The 19,642-nt window shown below is 40.0% G+C and overlaps 1 protein-coding gene across 1 annotated transcript; it reads left to right on the forward strand.

Moving 5' to 3' along the window:
- The first annotated feature begins 5,108 nt into the window (after nt 1-5,108).
- On the forward strand, nt 5,109-19,400 carry MAP1LC3B (microtubule associated protein 1 light chain 3 beta). Its single transcript, XM_036749564.1, has 4 exons — nt 5,109-5,509; nt 12,089-12,144; nt 14,403-14,509; nt 15,139-19,400. The coding sequence occupies exons 1-4, from the start codon at nt 5,470-5,472 to the stop codon at nt 15,311-15,313; spliced, it is 378 nt and encodes a 125-aa protein (XP_036605459.1). The 5' UTR covers nt 5,109-5,469; the 3' UTR covers nt 15,314-19,400.
- The last annotated feature ends 242 nt before the right edge of the window (nt 19,401-19,642 follow it).

Consider the following 19,642-nt stretch of genomic DNA (forward strand, 5'->3'; position numbering starts at 1 on the left):
ACATTAATTTTTTGTAAACTCCTTGCGAGTAGGAATCATTTTTATTTTTTTCTTATCTATTTCCCCCCAACATGTAAATTTTACCTAGTAGGCCCTTAAATGCATGTTTATTGACTAATGCATGCATATTGAACGCAGTGAGTGAGCTGGTTTACATTTTGGAATCTTATCAGGTCCTCATAAGATAAATTTAGAATTAGAACTTTAAGCCAAGAAAAATCCTTTGTTCTGGTCCTAAAGACATCAATCTGCCACTATAAAGTATTTCCCACACCAATTAATAAGGACTTCGAGAACAGATAAGACTCTTCTTTACAAAGTTTTAAATTCCATGCTAAGATTAACTCTTTGGGTTCTGTGTAGACACACCTCTGGACTCTTGATTTGTGACCATTTTACGTATCCCTGAAGGCAGTGTCAATAGTGGAGAGAGTTGGATTCCCTGAGTGGCAGAGGACCTGCATTCCAAGATTAGCTTTGCTATGTAATATTTTACTACCTGAGTGACCTTGGGCAAATCATTTAAATTCTATGGGCCTTCGTTTCATCATCTATGAAATAAGAGGGTTTGGGTGGATGATATCTAAACTACAGCTATGCTTTTGACTTTAATAGACTTGGTATTCCCAAACATAAATTCATCTTCTCCCATCACTTAACATAACTACGATAAGTTTTCCCCTATGGTAATGAATCTAAGATCTTATGAATTTGCTAAAGCTTCATGGGATATTAAAGGGATATGAGACATCTTTCTCCATATACCAGACATTGATTTTTTTGCTTGCATTCTGAATATTCTGGCAAAAACCACTTCTTACCAAGCAATGATCAGGCCAAGAAAGCTTTCAACAATCAGTATTTGATACCGTTAAAAGCCCAGGAAAGAGATCTTTTTTTTTTTAATGCCCACAAAAATTTAATAATTGTGTTTTGGAAAGATGGTAATTGCCGAATAAATGCCTGCTAAATTGAAAGAATTTAATTATTTTTGTTTTGTTTTGCCTTTTGAAAAAAATTCTAATTATCTTGGAAATCGTAAAGAAGAATCAAAACAAAAGCAGAGACACATAAGGTCATTTTTGACACTAGATCACATGGTAATAATTTTTTTTACAACAGCTTACATTTCGATATTAGAACCTCTAAAAATGTTAATAAACAGAAGCCTCAAACAAATATCTACTTATTGAATCAATGGACATCTGTGGGTGAACTACTTGCTCTTCTTTCCAGTGTAGTTTCCTAGATCAAAGGTTTCAATGGAAAAAGACAATAATTAATAATAATCATAATAAAAACTCTAAGCCAGACCATTCTTGCATTTCCACTTTGCTAACGATGTTCATTACAGCAAACCTCTAATAATGATTAGAATTAGTAGAATGATGGTAATGCCTGGGATCAATAGAATGGATACTTGATATAAATTGTAATTGAATGACTCAGGGCTACTTGACAACTCAAGAAACCACTTCATAGGCCACGTGAAGCCTGCTATGCACGCATCACTGGTTTGGTATGATGAGGTATGGAGCTAATATGTGTCAGTATCTTTCTTCACCTCATGGACAAACAGTCAAGTCCACGCTGACTCCATCTTCTACTTGGGACCAAGTGAGCAGATTCCTTGTTTTGCTCCTATGGAGCATGTGTGTTCTGCTAGGAATGCAAAGCAGGTGCTCTATTAATTTTCCATGACCCTGTGTCATCCAATCCTAGGAACTTCACCTGAGATGCCATGGCTACCTGAAATGATGTGTTTCCCAGGATCTCCATGCTCCAGTTGGCTAGGAGGTAGGCTTCTAAAGAGCTGAGTGTGATTGCCTCTATATGTTTCCATATGTCTGATCTGTCAAGTTAACTCAAATTAACAAGCATTTGTTAAGCACCTACTATGTGCTAGACAGTATCCTAAGCAGTGGGGATACAAAGAAAGAAAAAAAAATAGTCCCTTCTCTTATGGAACTCATTACCTAATGGAGGTGGAAATGGACAATTATGTGGAAATAAGATATATACAGGATAAATTTTTTTGGGTGGTAGAATGTGGAAGGTAGTTACATGGCTCAGTGGGTTTGGAGTCAAGAAGACTTTAGTTCAAATCTGGCCTCAGACACTTACTAGCAGCGTGACCCTGGATAAGTCACCTAACCTTGGTTTGCTTTAATCCACAGGAAAAGGAAATGGCAAACCAACCTAGTACCTTTGCCAAGAAAACCCCATGGACAGTATTAGGGTGTATGGGGCCATGAAGAGTCAGCCATGACTGAACAACAGCAGCAATATACGGAAGGGGGGATTCTAGAACAAAGAATTGACTCAATTTATTTTCCTTTTCTTTCAAATGGGAATGCTGCCCTGCTGGAAACTTGGTCAAAATGCTACTTGGGAATTATCCGAATATTAATTTGTTCTGGAGAGAGTGAGGATAAGAACTTCAGAATCCTAAAAAATGAAATAGATTTATGTTTTTCTTTGAAAATTAACTCCTCTGACAGACTCTAATATTTGTACTCTTCCTCTTGCCTGTGCTGGAGGTGGGGGGACGGTTGATTTTTTTTTTTTGCTAGTCATATTACTTCACGTTTTAGTTAATTTGAGTGCTTCTTATGAAAGCACAAGTAGGAAGAGATTGGTCATGGCAAAAACCCAGTCATTATCTTTTAAAAATAGCACCTTTCTTCCTCAAAGCTCACACAGTATGAGGATGGACCCTATAATCAAAAGCTTGCTCGGACACATTCTGAAAGAACACTTCATCGTCTTGTTGTCTCCCTAAAACATTATCCAAACCACTAGCGCTGGGCACTTTATGTGATTCTTTATAATGTTAACTAGCCTATCCTCAATTAACCTTTCTTCACTTTTGGTATAGATGGCAAACTTTGGCATTGTAGTGTTGTGGAAAGAAATTGGCTCTGAAGTCAAAGGTTCTTTGTTCATGACTTAACCATTGTTGTGTATTATTATCATTTTTTTTGCAGAGTAATTGGGGTTAAGTGACTTGCCCGAGGTCACACAGCTAGTAAGTGTGTCAAGTGTCTGAGGCCGGATTTGGACTCAGGTCCTCCTGACTCCAGGGCTGGTGCTCTACTCACTGTGCCGCCTAGCTGCCCCCATTGTCGTGTATTAATAATTTGTGTGACTTTAGGCAAGACCCTTCCCCTTTTGCCACTCAGTTATATCATTTTTATTAGGAGAGGGTTGCGCCATATGATAAATCAGCCCAAATTGTTTACTCTGTGCCCGAATGGGCATTGTGCAAAGATCCGTCTTTTCCAGATCTAAATCCCAGGATTCTATGACATACTCAGATCCAATTTTAGACAATATTGGTCTTTTCAGGCCCCAGGCTTCAACTGTTTTGGGGGATTTATGTTAATTTGGATTTTGTTTCCATATATGCTTTACCTAGCATCACAGGCCTCCTCATCTCAAAAGATACTTGTGAAATTGTTGCTCTTCATCCTCTGTTTTTCCAACGAGACTAATGACATCACAGACTGATATCTTGACTCCAGTGTGAATTAGATTTCATTTTTTTTTTTTTGTGAATTAGATTTCAGTGAGTCAGAAAGTCATTAGCCTCATTCTCTCTCTCTTCCAGAGTCTTCCAGTGGCAGGACAGAAGTCAGGACTGGTGAAGGCCCAAAATGCAGCATTTTGACATCTTGAATATCTGACCAAGCTCTAAGTGCTCCACAGCACCTGCTTCAGCCACCTTCATGGCTTTTGGAACAAATGGTGCTCTTCCCCTGTTAGGGAAGCCTTCACATTCGTGGGGCAGACATCCCCTTAACTCACAGGCAGGTCTGAGGATTTTGGCAGAGTATAAGCCAAGTTGATTCATTGATGCGAAATTATATGTACACAGAAAAGTAAATAAAAACTAAAGAATGGGGGAAGAGGCTCTGAACTTGGGGATTGTGAGCTTGTTTAAAATATATATATATATATACATATATGTATATGTAACTATATTTCCATAATCAGTTTCCTATGCATTTTATTTTGTTCATTAAAAAAACTTTATTCTGAGAAGATCATATACTTTACCAGACTGTCAAAGGGATCCAGGAGACAGAAAAAGTTGAATGAGATGTTCTGGGGTCCCTTTCAACTTAAAATTCTGGGACCCTAAGGATTTAAATTCCTGATCCTCTACTTACTAGCTGAGGTGGTTGAGGCAAGTTATGTGACCTTCCTGAGCCTCAGTATTCCCATCTGTAAAATAGGGATGATCATGTATTATTGGCTTTAAAGTGCTACATAAGCAATTTTGGTTCCCTTTTTCCTGTGCTTTTTTTTTTTTAGTTGGGAGGACAGAGAAAAAACAAGTAAGTATCCGCAAATGAGAAATGTCAGTGTGACTCCCCAACCCCCAAACAGTGGCTGCCCCTAGGAGAGCACTCCGCATGCATTTTATGTGTATTTCTTTAGTGACATGTTGCTTCCATTAGAACGTGTGTAAGCTCCTAGAAGGCGGGGGCTGCTCTGTAAAGGGTAGTTATTCATCACCATCATCGCCACCATTAATGTTATTAGTGGAGAACATCGTAGGCCCTACATAAACACTGGCGTTTTACTGTTACTGTTATCCCCAGCGCATGGCCCGGTGCCCGGTCCACAGCAGGCTGCTCCATAAACGTTCCGGTTATCATTCTTTTGTCTTCTGGCTCTTGGCGGAGATCCCGCAGTGGTTGGCCATCTCCTTCTCCGGCTCGTTTGACAAATGAAGAAACTGAGGCAAATGGGGTCGGTGACTTGCCCAGGGTCACCCGGCTAGGGAGTGTTTCGCTGCCTCCAGCCGGGGCTCCGGCCTCAGTGCCGCCCAGCTGCCCCTAGATGCGCGTCCACAGTCATGCGCCGTCATGCTCGTTACTGTTATTATCCCCAGCGCTCAGCGCCGGGCCTGGCCCGCGGTAATCGCTAAGCGCTCTCGTTCTGGGGGCGCGGACACCCCTCGGGTACAGCCGCGGGACACTGACCGCTCCCCCGCGCAGGGGCTTTGGCTAGGCGAGGCGAGGTGATGGGATAGGGGGAGGGGGCCAGCGGGCTCCGCCCAACGCGATCGCTACACATCCACCCAGAGCCCCTCCTCCCCCGCCGCGAGCTAGGGCCGGCCGAGCGCAGCCGGCGCCCAGAGCGCTTGCGCACCGGCCGCTCAGACGCAGGGGTACAACCACCTCCGGCTCCCAGCTCGCGTTCCGCCACGCTCGCCATGGCGGCCCCGCGGACCTCCCGCTAGCCCCGCCCCTCTGTGACGCGCCGGGGGTCACCTGACCCGGCTGCGGGGCTTCGGGGACAGAAGGGAAGTCGTTGCGGCCGGAGGGGCACCTCAGAAGCCTCCGTCTCCGTCTTCGCCGTCGCCTCCTCGGTCTCCGCCGCCAGAACCAACGCCGCCCCCGGACCCGTCCGACCCGTCGAAGCCCGCTCCCCCTCCCCGGCCCTCCCCTGCCCCGCACGATGCCTTCCGAGAAGACCTTCAAGCAGCGCCGGACCTTCGGTAGGTCCCTGCTCGGCCGCGACTCCGGATCCCGGGAGGCCTAGGGCGGGGGGGTGGGGGGAGACGCGGTGGGACCCCAGGCCGCGACCAGAGCCCGTTCGGTTCTCTCTCCCCTCCTCCCCGGGCCCCGGCCGCGGGGGTCTCGGCCCCTGCTGGGCCCGGGCTCCTTCTACGACCGGGGGGTTTCTCCCTCGGAAGTCTCCCCCCCGCCCCGCCTCCAGCAACGGCCGTTTCCTTGGAACTCGGCAGCTCGGGGGGACCCCAGGCCCGGGCCCCACGGCCTCGGGAGGTGGGGGGCGGCTCTGTGAGAGCTGGGGCCGCCCCCCGACGGAGGCCCCTCCTGGAGAGGGGGAAGGAGAGGAAGGGGGCAGCGCTTTTTTCTTTCCTTCTGCTTCTTGCCTCTAGAGTCCAGCCTCTGTGTTGGGGTGGGGGGTGGGGGATCAGATGCGCGGCGATGGGGGTCGTGTTCGACGGCTGCGAGCCCTCGGGGCCTGGCGCCCGGCCCTCTCGGGCCGGGAAGTTGACAAAGAAAACCGAGCCGGGGCGTGGACGGCGCCGACTCGGTGCCGTGGTACCCGACCGGGCCAACTCTGGCCCGGGCCGCCCCGAGGGGTCAGGGAGTGTCCCGGCCACGGGGGCCTAGGGTCTCGCCTCCTTGCCGGGTTAGTGGCCAGGAGCTCACTTGGTTGGCTATTAACGGTTCTGGTCAGCTCGGCCCCCTTGGATTCGCTGTGTTGACCGGGCACTTGGCCGGCACTTCGTTATCTGAAGGGCCGCACCTTCGAGTTACCTGGGAGGAGGGGTGTGGGACTGGCCGCAGAACTGCCCTCCCAGTGTAATTGGGAAATGTCTGAACAAAACAAATGAAAATACGGGACATCTCAGAGAATGTAAATTTGTGGTTTTCTAAGTCAATGCGGCCCCAGAGGCACCTGTTTCCATTTGAATTTTGACACCTCTGACCTAGAGCAGTGAGGTTAAGTGACTTGCCCACTTCCACAGCTAGGCCTTGTGTTCGGAAGGCTTTGCTGAAAAACTGGGGAACAATTTTAAGAAACTTTCAAGTTAGACTTTTGAGCAACCATAAATACAGGATGGTTTGGACCCCCTTTCAAGCTTTTTTTACAGGTTAAATTTTCAACAGGTAGTTTTGTTCCTTATAAGTTAACTAGTATCTTGATAAAGAAGCAGAAATATCTTTGAGTTGGTAAGAGTAACAGCTGATGAAATACTGTTGAAGGTTGAAATAAACCCTTTGTTTTGGTCATTAGTTGTTACCTACCAAAGGATGCTTTGTTGTGAAAGTACTGTGGTGGCTATTGTGCCATGTTAAAATGAGAATCCTTAAACAGACAGCCTTGCAGGCTATATTTTCTCTTTGTGTCTGATACTGGGCTCCTATTTTTAGCTTCCATAGTAACTTAAGTCATCCATTACTAGTTTCCTTACAGATCTGACTGGAACTGGAAACCATACTTTAGTTCACCAGGGGTTTAAAAATGAAAAGCCTTGATTACAGTGTTTGCTGTAATAGATTATAATGAAAAGACAATGGTAGTTGGTCCTTTTTGAGTAAGGCAATTTGTGCCATAAACAAGAGGCAGTGTTGAATATAAAATGTAAGTGGATCCCTTATTACCACCTTAGATTGTGAAGCTCCTAGGGAGCAGGGAGTTTAGTTTGTTTTGTTTTGCCTTCATATCCCCAACACTTAGCACAGTACTTGGTAGGAGCTTAATAAGTGTTTGTTTACTGTCTGACCTTGAAAGTCACCTTTTCTGATACAGCAGGAAGACCTCTTCAGTGTTCTTTCAGCTACACAAGGAAAGCGAATTTCAGTATGTACACTTTTGTCTTCTATGGGTTTGAAGAGTCAAGAAAAAGCTCAGCATTCTGTTGATGATTGCATATCTTATTAGGAAGCATTTATTTTGTTCATACTTGGAGCACAAAACAAAACTTTGCCTTCTAATTGTAACCTGCCAAGCCCCAAACAGCTTCTAAAAGAGGACTGTGAGTTAGCAGGGTCAACACATGGCTTCTTTGTTAGAAATTATCTTCGTTGATCTTAATGAACTATTACTTGGCACTCAGAAGAAATAATCTTCAGAATGACCATTAGCTACATTCTGTGTTTGGCTTCAAAATGATTCTCTTTCTGTGTCTTCCCCCCCTCCCCCCCCAGTCTTTAGGATCTGTTCTATTGGGGCTGAGAGAAAAGCAGATTTCATCCACCCTCTTCTGGGTGGAGCTGAAAACATCAGCAGCTCTTGGCTCTCAAAGTTCTGCTTTCCTATTCTCCTGTCAGCAGTCTCAGTCACAGGTATTAAATTTATCCAGGACATCAGCCAGTTAGTTACTACTGCAACTCATGCGGTCAGAAGCAGTCTTATTATTTACAAATCAGATCTAATATTGAGTGTAACACACATACATGGAGGCTGTGGAGCTTCTGTCCATTTGTAATAGTCTTAGTGTTAATCTTGTGATTTGGGCATGCTAAAATTTACTGACAGCTGAATTTGCTTCAGTTGGAAATAAGTTGTATACGTCTCAGCTCCTTTTTTTTTTTTTCCAGCTCCTTTTACTATAGTATAGCAGGTTTCATGGCTCATTTTTCTGGAACTTTTAAAAAGGCTCTTCTAATAGCTTTCTGGTTGAAGTATCAAATATCACTTAATGGCTAATGCTTTGCTTTAACCCTGATGGTGGTAAATTTGAATCCAAGGGCTGACAATTTTGTGGGATTTGTAGCTGTCAGGCTCATAGTAAATTGATTCCTCAACTAGAGGAATCTTCTAGAGTCCAATACACTTAAGTGCAAACTACTGAACTCAGATTGATTCACTTCCCCCACAAATAGATGAGATTAATGTAGATAGGAAACTGGTGGACAGAGCCATTGATATTCTGCACTTCTATGGTTAATTGCAGCAGAACTTGGGCAAAAATATGTAAGAACAAAAATTTCACTTTGTCAGTAGCTCAAATTATATTATTGTCATGAAGATCACAGAACCCACATTTAAACTTCCAAGGGTTTTGAATTGGTTACCTGCTGGTTTAGCTGTCAGCAAATATTTTCTAAATAATTTGGCTGATAAATATTTTGATTTGATAAATTGTACTTGGGGCCAACAAATTTACATTATATCACCTACACTTATTGATGCTCCCACATCCTTCCACTGTCCTGTTTTAGTAAAGGTCAGGTTCTAGTTTTGGTATGTTTGACATTCTTGGAAAGAGGAAAGCATATCCCAAACAGACACACTAATGTAACTGTCTGCATATTTAGTGGGAAATGTGGGTTTCTGATCCAGGGTCAATAAGGGTCTTTTAGGTGGGGAATGAGATTGCTGCCAAGACCAGTAAATAGTGCTCCAATCCGAGCTATCGCCCACTCATGTTCTGGACATAGTTTCCTTCTGGCAAGTGACTTTTTTATAGACAGGATCTTGGAAAACACTTGTGGTGTGGTCAAGTAGAAAGAGCCTTGGATTTATTTGCAGAGAACCTGGGTTTGAATCTTGGCTCTTCCAGTTACTACCCATGTGACCCTGGATAAGATATGTCTTTGATCTTGTAAAATCTAGGGGATAAATTAGAAGACTTCTAAAGCTCCATTTGTCTCTAAATCTTTGATCCTAGTAGGGATTATCACACCTGGTGAAATTGAAATGAAGCTATGTATGAATTACATTTCATTTGAAATATGCTAGGAGAGTTTAAAGGAAACCTGTCTTGAATCCTTTGTAAAAGAAAGAAATCTTTGTAATATGAGTAACTAGTCTCTGATTTATCTGGTAGTAGATTTAGAAGTAGTTGGGCTTTTTGAAAGGGGTGGAGGGAAACTACAGAACAACACTTGTTATGGATCATTTGGCTGAATGTGTATTTGGGCTATTTTTGTTAAATGAATCATAAATTTATAGTACATAGTATCCACTTGCAGAAAAGTCATTCTATCCTGCAGAGGTTCCAATGAAAACCAAAAGAAGAAAAACCTGACAGTGTAAAAAGGAAGCAAGCATGTGTTCTTACCATTAGGCCCATTTCCTGATTTAATTCAGAGCGTCCTTGATTGCATTTCTGTCCTGGACAGTCTTAGTTTTGTTGCTGATCTAATAAATACAGCATTGACTAATATGGATAGGTGAGTTCCTAGTTCTATTATTCTATCAATCTTGAGAAAATCAACTTCTGTAAAATGGGGGTTAGTTATTTTGCCTCTTCTGCTTAGCATTACAAAATATTAAACAGAAAAAGCTGGTGCAGTAGTGAACTGATCCAACCATTCTGGAGTGCTGTTTGGAACTGTGCCCAAAGAACTATAAAACTGCACATACCCTTTGACTCAGCAATACACTGAACCCAAAGAGGTCCAAAAAAAGGGAAAAGGACCTATTTGTACAGAAGTATTTATAGCAGCTTTTTTTTTTTTTTGTGGTGGCTAAGAATTGGAAATCAAAGGGATAGTCTTCAATTGGAGAATGGCTAACCAAGCTGCAGCATCAGGGTGATTTCAGAAAAACCCTGGAAAGACTTACCTGAACTGATGCTGAGTGGAAGTGAGCAGAACCAGAACACTGTACCCAGTAACAGTGGTATTGTTTAATGAAGAATTGTGAATGATTTGGCTATTCTCAGCAATACAGTGATCCAGACAATCCCAATGAAGCATACTATTCACCTCCAGAGAAAGAACTGATACTGAATACAGACTAAAGCATGCTATTTTTCACTTTCTTTCATTTTTTTTCCTTTTATTCGAATCCTGTACAAAATGACTGATGTGGAAATGTTTTACATGACTGCACTTGTGTAACTTATAACTGATTACTTACTGTCTCAGGGAGGGGGGATGGGAGGGATAGAACTTATGTATTCTTGGCCCCATGGAAAACTCAGATGTGCAGCCCTGACTTAAAAATACCGAATTTTAAAATGACCGAAAGAATACAGCTACTGTCTCTGCTTTTCTTCCTTCTAACCAACCAACTAAACCTCCAAAGTGCACTCTGAAGCCTTTTGTGACCATTCAGAATATATTGTGTACTTTTAAGAGAAACCTGTGAGTTCATAGTGGAGAGCAGGGAGAGATCACTGGCACATCCTAGGCCAGGAAACTAGAGCAGACTTCCAGAAATACCTTTGGCAATTTCCTTGCCCCATTAGAATTTTCTTTTTTCTTCTTCCTATTTAATTCTAACAATTTGAGATTTATGGAGATAACCAACATCCTTATAAGTACCTCTTGAAGAATTACTGGCCTACCAGCTATTCAGACATTGAATTAGGAGGACAGCAATTTGGCCACCTAAACTGGGAATGATAACTTTGAGGAAGATGGAGAATTGGTAATTTTTGGGAGGTGGATATGCTGAAGTAGAACAAAGAAAGGGAAGGATGTCAAATACAGACTGCCTGTATTTTAAAATGGGTATAGAGAGTGCTTTCCCTCTTCTATTTCATGGCCTCTTATGCTGAAGACCAAAAATGCAGGTTAGTGGTATTAACACTGTGCCTTAGCTGTATTTTGGGTTGAGAGGTTTTTGTGAGCTAGCCTATTATTCTTTGGGAGAAAGTACACTAAGTTCTGGCAGACAGTTCTGGAAAGCATAAATAAGTTCAGACTGCTAGTACAAGTAGATTGAAGATGGTAATATGAGCAGATATTAAGAGATTCCGTGATGAATGTCCTTGGGTCCAGTGCTCTTTCTACCTTTTTTGGGAGGGAGGAAGGAAGGTAAGACAGTTGGGGTTAAGTGACTTGTCTGAGGTCACACAGCTAGCCTCAGGTGTCTGAGGCAGGATTTGAACTAAGGTCCTCCTGACTCTGGGGCTGTGCTCTATTCACTGAGCCACCTACCTGCCCCTGTTCTTTCTACTCTTGAATGCTTCAGAGTTGGTGGCTGTAAACCTGACAGTTATTTCTGAGATCAGTGCCTACATTTTTATATCCACTATTCCTTAGCATAGGGTTGAGGACATAGTAGGCATGAAAGTAAATACTTGACTAAATTAAGGAGGATATTTGCTCATGGCAAACTGCACACACTTTGCTTTGGCCTTTTGATTTACTTTAACTACTGGATAAAGCTATTTAAAACCTAACCATTGATTAGCTTCTTTATGCCTTTCTTCTTTCTCCTAAAAAATTTACTTGTTTTTCATAAGGGCTCTTTATTAAAAAAAACAAAAACAAAACTAGAAACAGCAGGAGGAAATTTCTTTGAACTTTCTGTGAATTTTAGGAAGGATTCTTCTCAAGACAGGATTTACTATGATTGACATATTTGCTGGAAGACTGAGCACTGTAGGGAGATCAGCTGGTCGTTGGGGTTTGGATGGTTTTGCTTTTGTGGCCTACCTTTAGAGGACAGGTACTTGGCCCGTCTCTCTCTCCCTTGTTTGTCTTGCCTTGCTCCATATGCCAAATGTTGGTCAGTGCCATTGTACAGAACAGAATGGCGACACTGAATTTCAGGACTAGGACGTGTATGGATATGTTTAAAGACAAAAAGCTTACCTATATACTTTGAGCCTTAATTCTAATGATTTTTATTTCCTTTGCAGAACAAAGAGTAGAAGATGTGAGACTTATTCGAGAGCAGCATCCTACCAAGATCCCGGTAGGTAAAGTTTCTTTGTTAGTGAGGAAAGAATGCTTTTTGTGGTCTAGACAGAATTTATTAGAGACTTACCATGTATTTCAACAGACATGTTAATATCTTATGGTTGTAAATTTTTTAATTTTTAGCGAATCACCTCCCATTAGTGTAGTAATGTTTATGTTTCATCCTTCACTTTTAGCTTTCAGGGGTAATGGGAGTTATGATTAGTGTGTGAGGAGAAGATGGGCCAGTACTGCTAGCCTGTTCATGTGAGGTGGCTGACTTGAACATGGTTAGTACTAGGGCTTCTACTTAAAACTACTTTTTAAACTCTTCCCTTTCAATAGAAATATCTTGTATTTCCTTTTTGGAGAACAGGGGTTCTCAGAGCACAGTACAGCAACATTGTTAGGCTAGCTAATGATCCACAAATTCTACCTAGAGTACCTTCCCTGCAGTTGTGTTCAGGAAGACAAACAAAAACTAGCAAAACCTCTTTTGGGAAGTACCCTTTGGCCAACTGCCTTACTAATTTGTTTCATGCAGCAAGAGGGCTAGGGAGAAGGAAGGCTAATAACTTGGGGGAGAAGGGGATGGAGAGGGAACGTTGACTGGTCTCACAATTCTCCAACAAATCCTACCCTTAATTATTTTATATTAATTTGCAGACCATTGGAGGATCTTTATGAGCAATGGTCCCTGTCTCATTCTTAGTACAGATGGATCTCTTAGTGAAAGTACTGGCAGATAAGATTGCTGGGCTACTGTTAGTGATTGTTAAAAGATTTTGTAGAACAGGACTGGAAAAAGATAAGTGTTGCCCTGATTTTCAAAATTGTGGGGAGGAGCCTGAAAATTCTGCTTATAGAATACAAGCTTCTTAAGGACTGGGATAATTTCACTATGCTGAATCAGTCTTTGAATATATTCCTGTGAATTTCAGTTTAATTCTTGGTACAATTGCCAAAGGTATTATTAAAGGTACAAGTAGTGCTTGTGAAGAGTTTCATCCAGGATAGGTTATGACAGACTAATTTCGTGTCCTTTTTTGGATAGGCTTGCTAAACTGGCAGATTAGGGCACTTTGGTAGATTAATTGTTGGAAGTGAAATCTACCTGACTTTGAAAGGTATGTGGGACCCCTTGATTTGGTCATGCTTTTCTGAGCCAGGCTTTTCTAAGATTTATACACTGACTCAAGATGTTACCTTTCCAGTTGACTCTCCCCAGTTTTTCCTTGATGCCATGGATCGACAGTTTGGCCTTACTTGATTTGTTTTAAATTTGGAGGAAAAAAGCATTGATTGCTGGGGGGAAAAAGCATTGATTTACTTTCTTCCTGCTTTTTTAAAGTGCAGGACTATTTAAAAAATAAAAAGCTAGACTGATGCAGCAGGAGGAAATTGCTTGAAGCAATCTGTGACTTCTGAATGGATTCTTCTAGAGATAAGACTGGCTGTGGCTAATTGCCCAGATGTGGAGATTGGCTATTGCTTAGGGCTTACATACTCTTGTACTCTTTCCTCCATTCTGCTTCTGTTGTGTCTGGGTCCTTAGATCTGGACCTTTCTCAACTCCTTTATATGATAATATACAGATATAAAGTATAGCCTTACTGCATTTACTGCAAGGTGTTTCAGTTTATATTCCTTACCAAAAGCAGAGGCCCACTATAGACAAGGATGTAGTTTTAGAATAACAAAATCATCAGTGGAATTCCTTCTAAAATAAAGTACTTTAACAATAAATCAGCTAAGTATTTAACAGTGACTTTGAAGGGCTGAACCAGGAGGTGACATAACTTGTAGTGTAGAAAAGACTAGAGCCAGCCAGCCACTTTGTTGTTGTTGTCGTTCAAATTAGTTCTACAAGTTTTTGTGAAGTTTTGTGTATGTAATGGAAAAAGTCCACACCCCTACAGCAGGGAAGCACACATGTACTAGTAAGGTCCTGTTTATATTTTTGTTGTGAATACTAATTTATTTCTCTCAATGAAGCCCTTCTGCTACATTCAGAATTTTCAGTGTCTTGTTAAACAAGAGTATTTGGAGTTCTTTAAGAAGAGAGCCTTATAGTCATTATTTTGATTTAGCTGAAGCCATGACAATATCAATGTGTTCTGTCCTTGACAATAGATAACAATGTGAGTTACAGACATTAATCTTTACTTCACAAAGTTATAAACATAGAAGGCACTTTCTGATATATATTACACCAATAATACAGTTCCCTTTTTAAAAAAACACTTTTTCTGTGCTTTTTGTTTTCTCTTCCAGGTGATAATAGAAAGATACAAGGGTGAGAAACAACTTCCTGTGCTGGATAAAACCAAATTCCTTGTACCAGATCATGTCAACATGAGTGAGCTAATCAAAATAATTAGGTATTTGGTAATGCTTTTACATATTCTTTTATATGCTAGATAGTTAAGATTGTTCAAATAAGAGCTCTCTGACTATAGATATTTACAGTTTCCTAATGTTTGCAAAGTTAATGAAGGCTAGTTAGAGTTCAAACCTATGACTAAAAGTAGGGGAATTTGTATCTAAGAGTTAATAGATAAATGTGTGGATAAACAAGAATTGACTAGCTTTGGGCCATCAAAATGCATCTTAGAGAGTCTGTTAGGCTGTAGACTTAGTGTCCTGTGTTATTCCCGCTCCCAATTTGACTCAGCTGCCCATCTATCAGAATAGTAGCTGAAATTTAAAAGTATTTTAATTTAGAGGAGTGGTCTCAAACTTAAATAGAAATGAGGGCCACTAATTTGTACATAAGGATCCTGTGGGCTGCATATTGACTTGGTTTTGAAATGTAATATTATCTATGTTTCTTTTGTATTTTATTTATTTTTGTTAAGTAATTCCCAATTATGTTTTAATCCGATTTAGGCTGAACTGATTTGGAAGTGTTGTGGGCCACACCTAGTTTTGAAGACCTAGATTTAGAGTTATCTAAAGGCCCTGAAAATTCTTAATGCTTAAATCCATCTTCTTCCTTCTTTTTCAATAGAAGGCGCCTACAGCTGAATGCTAATCAAGCTTTCTTCCTATTGGTGAATGGACACAGCATGGTGAGCGTTTCAACACCTATTTCTGAAGTGTATGAAAGCGAGAAGGATGAAGATGGATTCTTGTATATGGTGTATGCCTCTCAGGAGACGTTTGGAAAGAAATCTTCGGTGTAAGACCTAGTACAAAGCTTCTATACTAGAATTTTTTAAGCCCTCACCCAGGAAAAAAGGGATGTTACCAACTGAAATTGATCAGTTCATCTAATCACAGTTCACCAAAATAGAAGTATTACCACTATAGGGGTTTTTAGTAAGTTGTCTCTTGTATTACATGCATATGTAATAATACATGTTCAATTCCAAAAGCATATACAGTACAGCTTTGGAAAACTCCTATTTCACCGAGGATATCTTGTTTTTAAGTTTTAGGTTTAGAACAGATATTGCATTCTAAGTTGCCAATAAAATGGACATTTGAATTGCTGTAGTGACTTTTTTTAAAAATAGGAATTTCAATTCCAGTGGTAACCTTTAAGCATTTAGTGAAACAAGTCTTTGTTCATGGAAACTGCTGATTTTTATAGGAAGGTTTCTCTTTGACTGTGTACCTTTAAGTAGGCTTGTCAAATGTCATATCTATTTTTTTAAAGTCCATTTACCGTCAGTGGTTGCAGCAAAACAGGGTAAATGGGGGGCAAAAAAGTCTAGCTTATTCTGGAATCGATGCATCGATTCCAACTTAGTGAACCAACTTTCTTGCTGTCACTTATTTGTTTTCTAGTCATACAGAGAAACACCAAGGATTCTATGGGTAAATCGAATGATTTCTTTTAAATGCTTGGCTTCCAGAAAGTCCTGAGAACAGAAGAAGGGCATTTCTTTTATTACGAATTTGCTCTGATTTAGATTCTCAAATCAATGACTATTTCATTAAACAACTGCACCAGAATAAGTCTTTGCTGATGCAGTTAGAAACTACATCCTAGAACTTTGGAGCATTAAAATTCATTTTGCACTCCCTTGCACCTTTTGGGTTAAGTCTGTAGTCTGATTTGTTAGGTTTCAAGTGGAAAAGTAACTGCTTCACTAAAATACTTTATTAAAATTTTAACTGTAGGCATACTTCAGCTATCACTGTTAATCATTAAAACTCCTCCAGCCAGTTTACGTGCATGTCATTTTGTAAAGGAGACTGTAGCAAAGGGGTAATAGCTGCTTTCAACAATGTCGGTTTATTTAATATCTTGAACAAAGGATGATAAGTGCTTCCTGCTACTTGCATGGGGTTGACAACTTATTTTCATGGAGTGTCACAAAAAGTTCATTGTTATACCACTTGGCCTAAGTATGTATGTAGCAGATCAGCTAAAATTACCCTTGTATATTTAGATGTGTGTGAAATATCTACAACTTTTAGTGAAAGTTATTTACTATAATGGAGAAAAGCAATATTACTGCATCTTGGCACTATAGATAATAAATGTATACAACTTGTTGCCTTTGTTCACCTTCTGCATGCATCTGTCCATAGTGCTAAATTTTCTGAGTGTATTTTTACTGCATTGTAAATTCTTAATCAACCTGTCTTGTTAGGTTGTGTAAGATGTTCATGTTTAACAAAACACCTGACATCAGTCTTGTAATTGCTGTGATCAGTAAGGTTCCTGTAAGATATGTTGCTTTTTTAATTTAATACAGTGCGGACAGGGATGAATTATATCCCAAATTAACCTGAGTAGTAGTTTTATTTCTAGGATGTTTAAAATTTAAGTAAATTTTGATCAGGCAGGGTAAAAAAAAAACAAAGCTCAAAACTCAAAATGCAATATAATTTTTTATGAAAGGGTTCTAGGATGTCACATACTGTCCAAAATGTAGCATTTTCAACGAATATGTAAAAAGTACAAGTTGGATGAGCAGAATTCCAGGGTAATTCATGAGAACTAAAAAGGATCAAGAAATCACTGCAGTTTGCAGTGGCGATTGACTGTAGTAATTGAGAGAGGTGTAGGGATGACATAAATAAAGGTAATTGGAGAAAAAAAGCAGAGGGAGAGGAGGGAGGCTAGGCACACCAGCATCACTGCTGCTCTTCTCTAAGCCAATTTGAAATGAGAAAATGGCTCATGGAGGTCAGTGGAAAATCTGGAACAGGTTCTAGTAACCTAGTAGGACACACTTTTCTGAAAATCACTAGCAGAAAGTTTATAACAACTCAACCAGTTTTAGCCCAGCTTTAACTGAGAGCCACAAAATTCTGTCTGTCCCACAAGGGTTAGGCACAGGATATAAGTGAGCTTCCTGATTACAACTGTTTCTGAGGTTGGCTGTCTATACTAAGTAGCCACACTGACTTCTGGATTCCACAGTGATAATACTGTGTGTTACACCTTATAATGTTCCAATCCCCTTCTATCCCAGGTAAGCCCCTTGAAACCTGGTTGAGACTGGCCATTTGCTAAAAATCTCCAGAAGCCACATGACCAGCTTTTCCTTTTTTTACTGGTATTTACCGATGGAAACATACCAAATACAATAAATAGGATTTAAGGTGTCAGGGTAAAGGTCTTTCCAAGGCATTTCAGGGTTTTTTTTTTCCCCTAACTGCTTCTTAGAAAACTTTTTTGGCCTATTTCATTTCCCATTTTCATAAAAGCTTGTTAACGGAAATTCCTTAATCACTAAACCCTTCTTGTAGTGTTTGTATTCCTCTTTAGGAACTGATGTAGAGTTACTTTACATGTTAATTGGACAACAAGCAGCAGGCAGAATCTCATTGGGGCGGAGGGAGAGGAGGAAGACTACAAAGTTAATCGTAGTTTGCTTCATGTCATAGCCTCTCCTTGATTAAAGATGGACCATATATACACATTGGGCCATAAACCATCTCAGGTCAACTAGAGCGGTAATTTAGCTAATGTGTATCGCTAGATTTCAGAGATGTTCTTGTAGAAACCCTGTTGAAAATTTAATGCCAGTTAATTACCATTCCATTTGCAAAATGTGAGGAAAGGAAAGTTGTTCTTGGGAGTCAATGACCTGAAGACTTTTTTCTGAAATGTCTTTTCTCAAAATGACAAGATCTAATTCAATGGCACACTAAGCCTGTTTTTAATTTTTATTTTCAGTACATTAAATTTACTCATAAAAACATTCTAAAAATGTACAATTTTTCCTTTTTAACAAAGTATAATAAAACATAAAAACCCCAATAACAGAATACTTGACATTTACAATTCAAAATCAAATTAGCGGAATATTAAATATTTACAAAACTATATTTTTAAAAAATATTTATAAAGTTACATGCATTTTGTAGAATTGTGACAAAATAATGGCTCAAAAATGGGATAATTTTCCTTCATTCCTAACATAAAATTATGTCCGAGAGTCTGAAGTTTAACTTGTACTTGAGTACATAAGGTTTGCTTTCACATTCAGTACCAAATGCCTTTTGTGTATGAACTTATAAACGTAGAAAATTTGATGAGGGCTGTTAACAATACACGTTTATGTGGTTACATCTGAGGATTTATTACCTTTGCCCCACTCCCTCAAAGTTAATATTGTAGTAACATTTACCTTTGGCCTCAACCAGCACAGTATATATACACATATATACACACCTATGTGTGTGTGTGTATACATATATACATATATATGAATATTGCAAGTGTTAAACAGTTCAATATGCTCTTTTTCATTAAGACCCTTGGGATTTTTTTTTTTTTAACAATTAAGCCTTCCTTCAGAATCCATGGCTTTCAATGTAAACTATTTGATTTGTTCTTTGGGACTAATCCACAGTGAACAACTATGGACAACAAAACTCACTTATGCACAAGGATTATTTTTCTTGGTGAAAGTTGAATAGGGGTATTTCCCCTTAATAATTAAGACTTTCCAACATATTAATGGCACCAGTTATATCAGTATGTAGAACTAGCAAGGCCAAAAAAAAAAAAAGCCACTTATGCATCAGGAATGACAACAAAATGGCAGGGAACTATTCACAACCAAATTTTTGGCAGGTGCTTGATAGTAATCTAAGTTATAAAAAAATGAAGATTGGAAGCCTATATACTGTGCTCAGAAAGATTAATGACTTGATATAGCTGAGTGATATTTTGGTAAAGTTACTACTACTGTGCCTCAATACATACAATTTGTAGTGTAAATGAACCATGTTGACCTCTTGCAATAAAGGATCTACAGTTCTAAATATTTAATAAAAAATACTGAACCTATTGCCTTCTATTAACATTCTGACTCCTAGAATCTTCTGTAGGTTACAGACAATGCTGGTTTTATTCCCAATATTTCTAATCATAAGATTTTTTTCTTTTATAGAATTTGTAGAAGTGCTAGCTCCCATGTACTTAGTACTCCTCAACAGCTAGAAAGTTTTAACACTTTCCAGTTTTCTATACTATAATGAATTTAAAGTTAGAACATAAGGTAGTTAACTGTTCTTCCTTTAAAAAAAGTATTTAAATAGTTGTT

Source organism: Trichosurus vulpecula, chromosome 3 (genome assembly GCF_011100635.1).
Source record: "Trichosurus vulpecula isolate mTriVul1 chromosome 3, mTriVul1.pri, whole genome shotgun sequence".
In the NCBI taxonomy this organism is placed as follows: Eukaryota; Metazoa; Chordata; class Mammalia; order Diprotodontia; family Phalangeridae; genus Trichosurus; species Trichosurus vulpecula.

Bases quoted from the DNA above. Each gene is read 5' to 3' on its own strand.
- MAP1LC3B (XM_036749564.1), top strand. From the start codon at position 5,470: ATGCCTTCCGAGAAGACCTTCAAGCAGCGCCGGACCTTCG. The intron at 5,510-12,088 runs GTAGGTCCCTGC...TTTCCTTTGCAG, and splicing joins CAAGCAGCGCCGGACCTTCG to AACAAAGAGTAGAAGATGTG. The intron at 14,510-15,138 runs GTATTTGGTAAT...CTTTTTCAATAG, and splicing joins GAGCTAATCAAAATAATTAG to AAGGCGCCTACAGCTGAATG.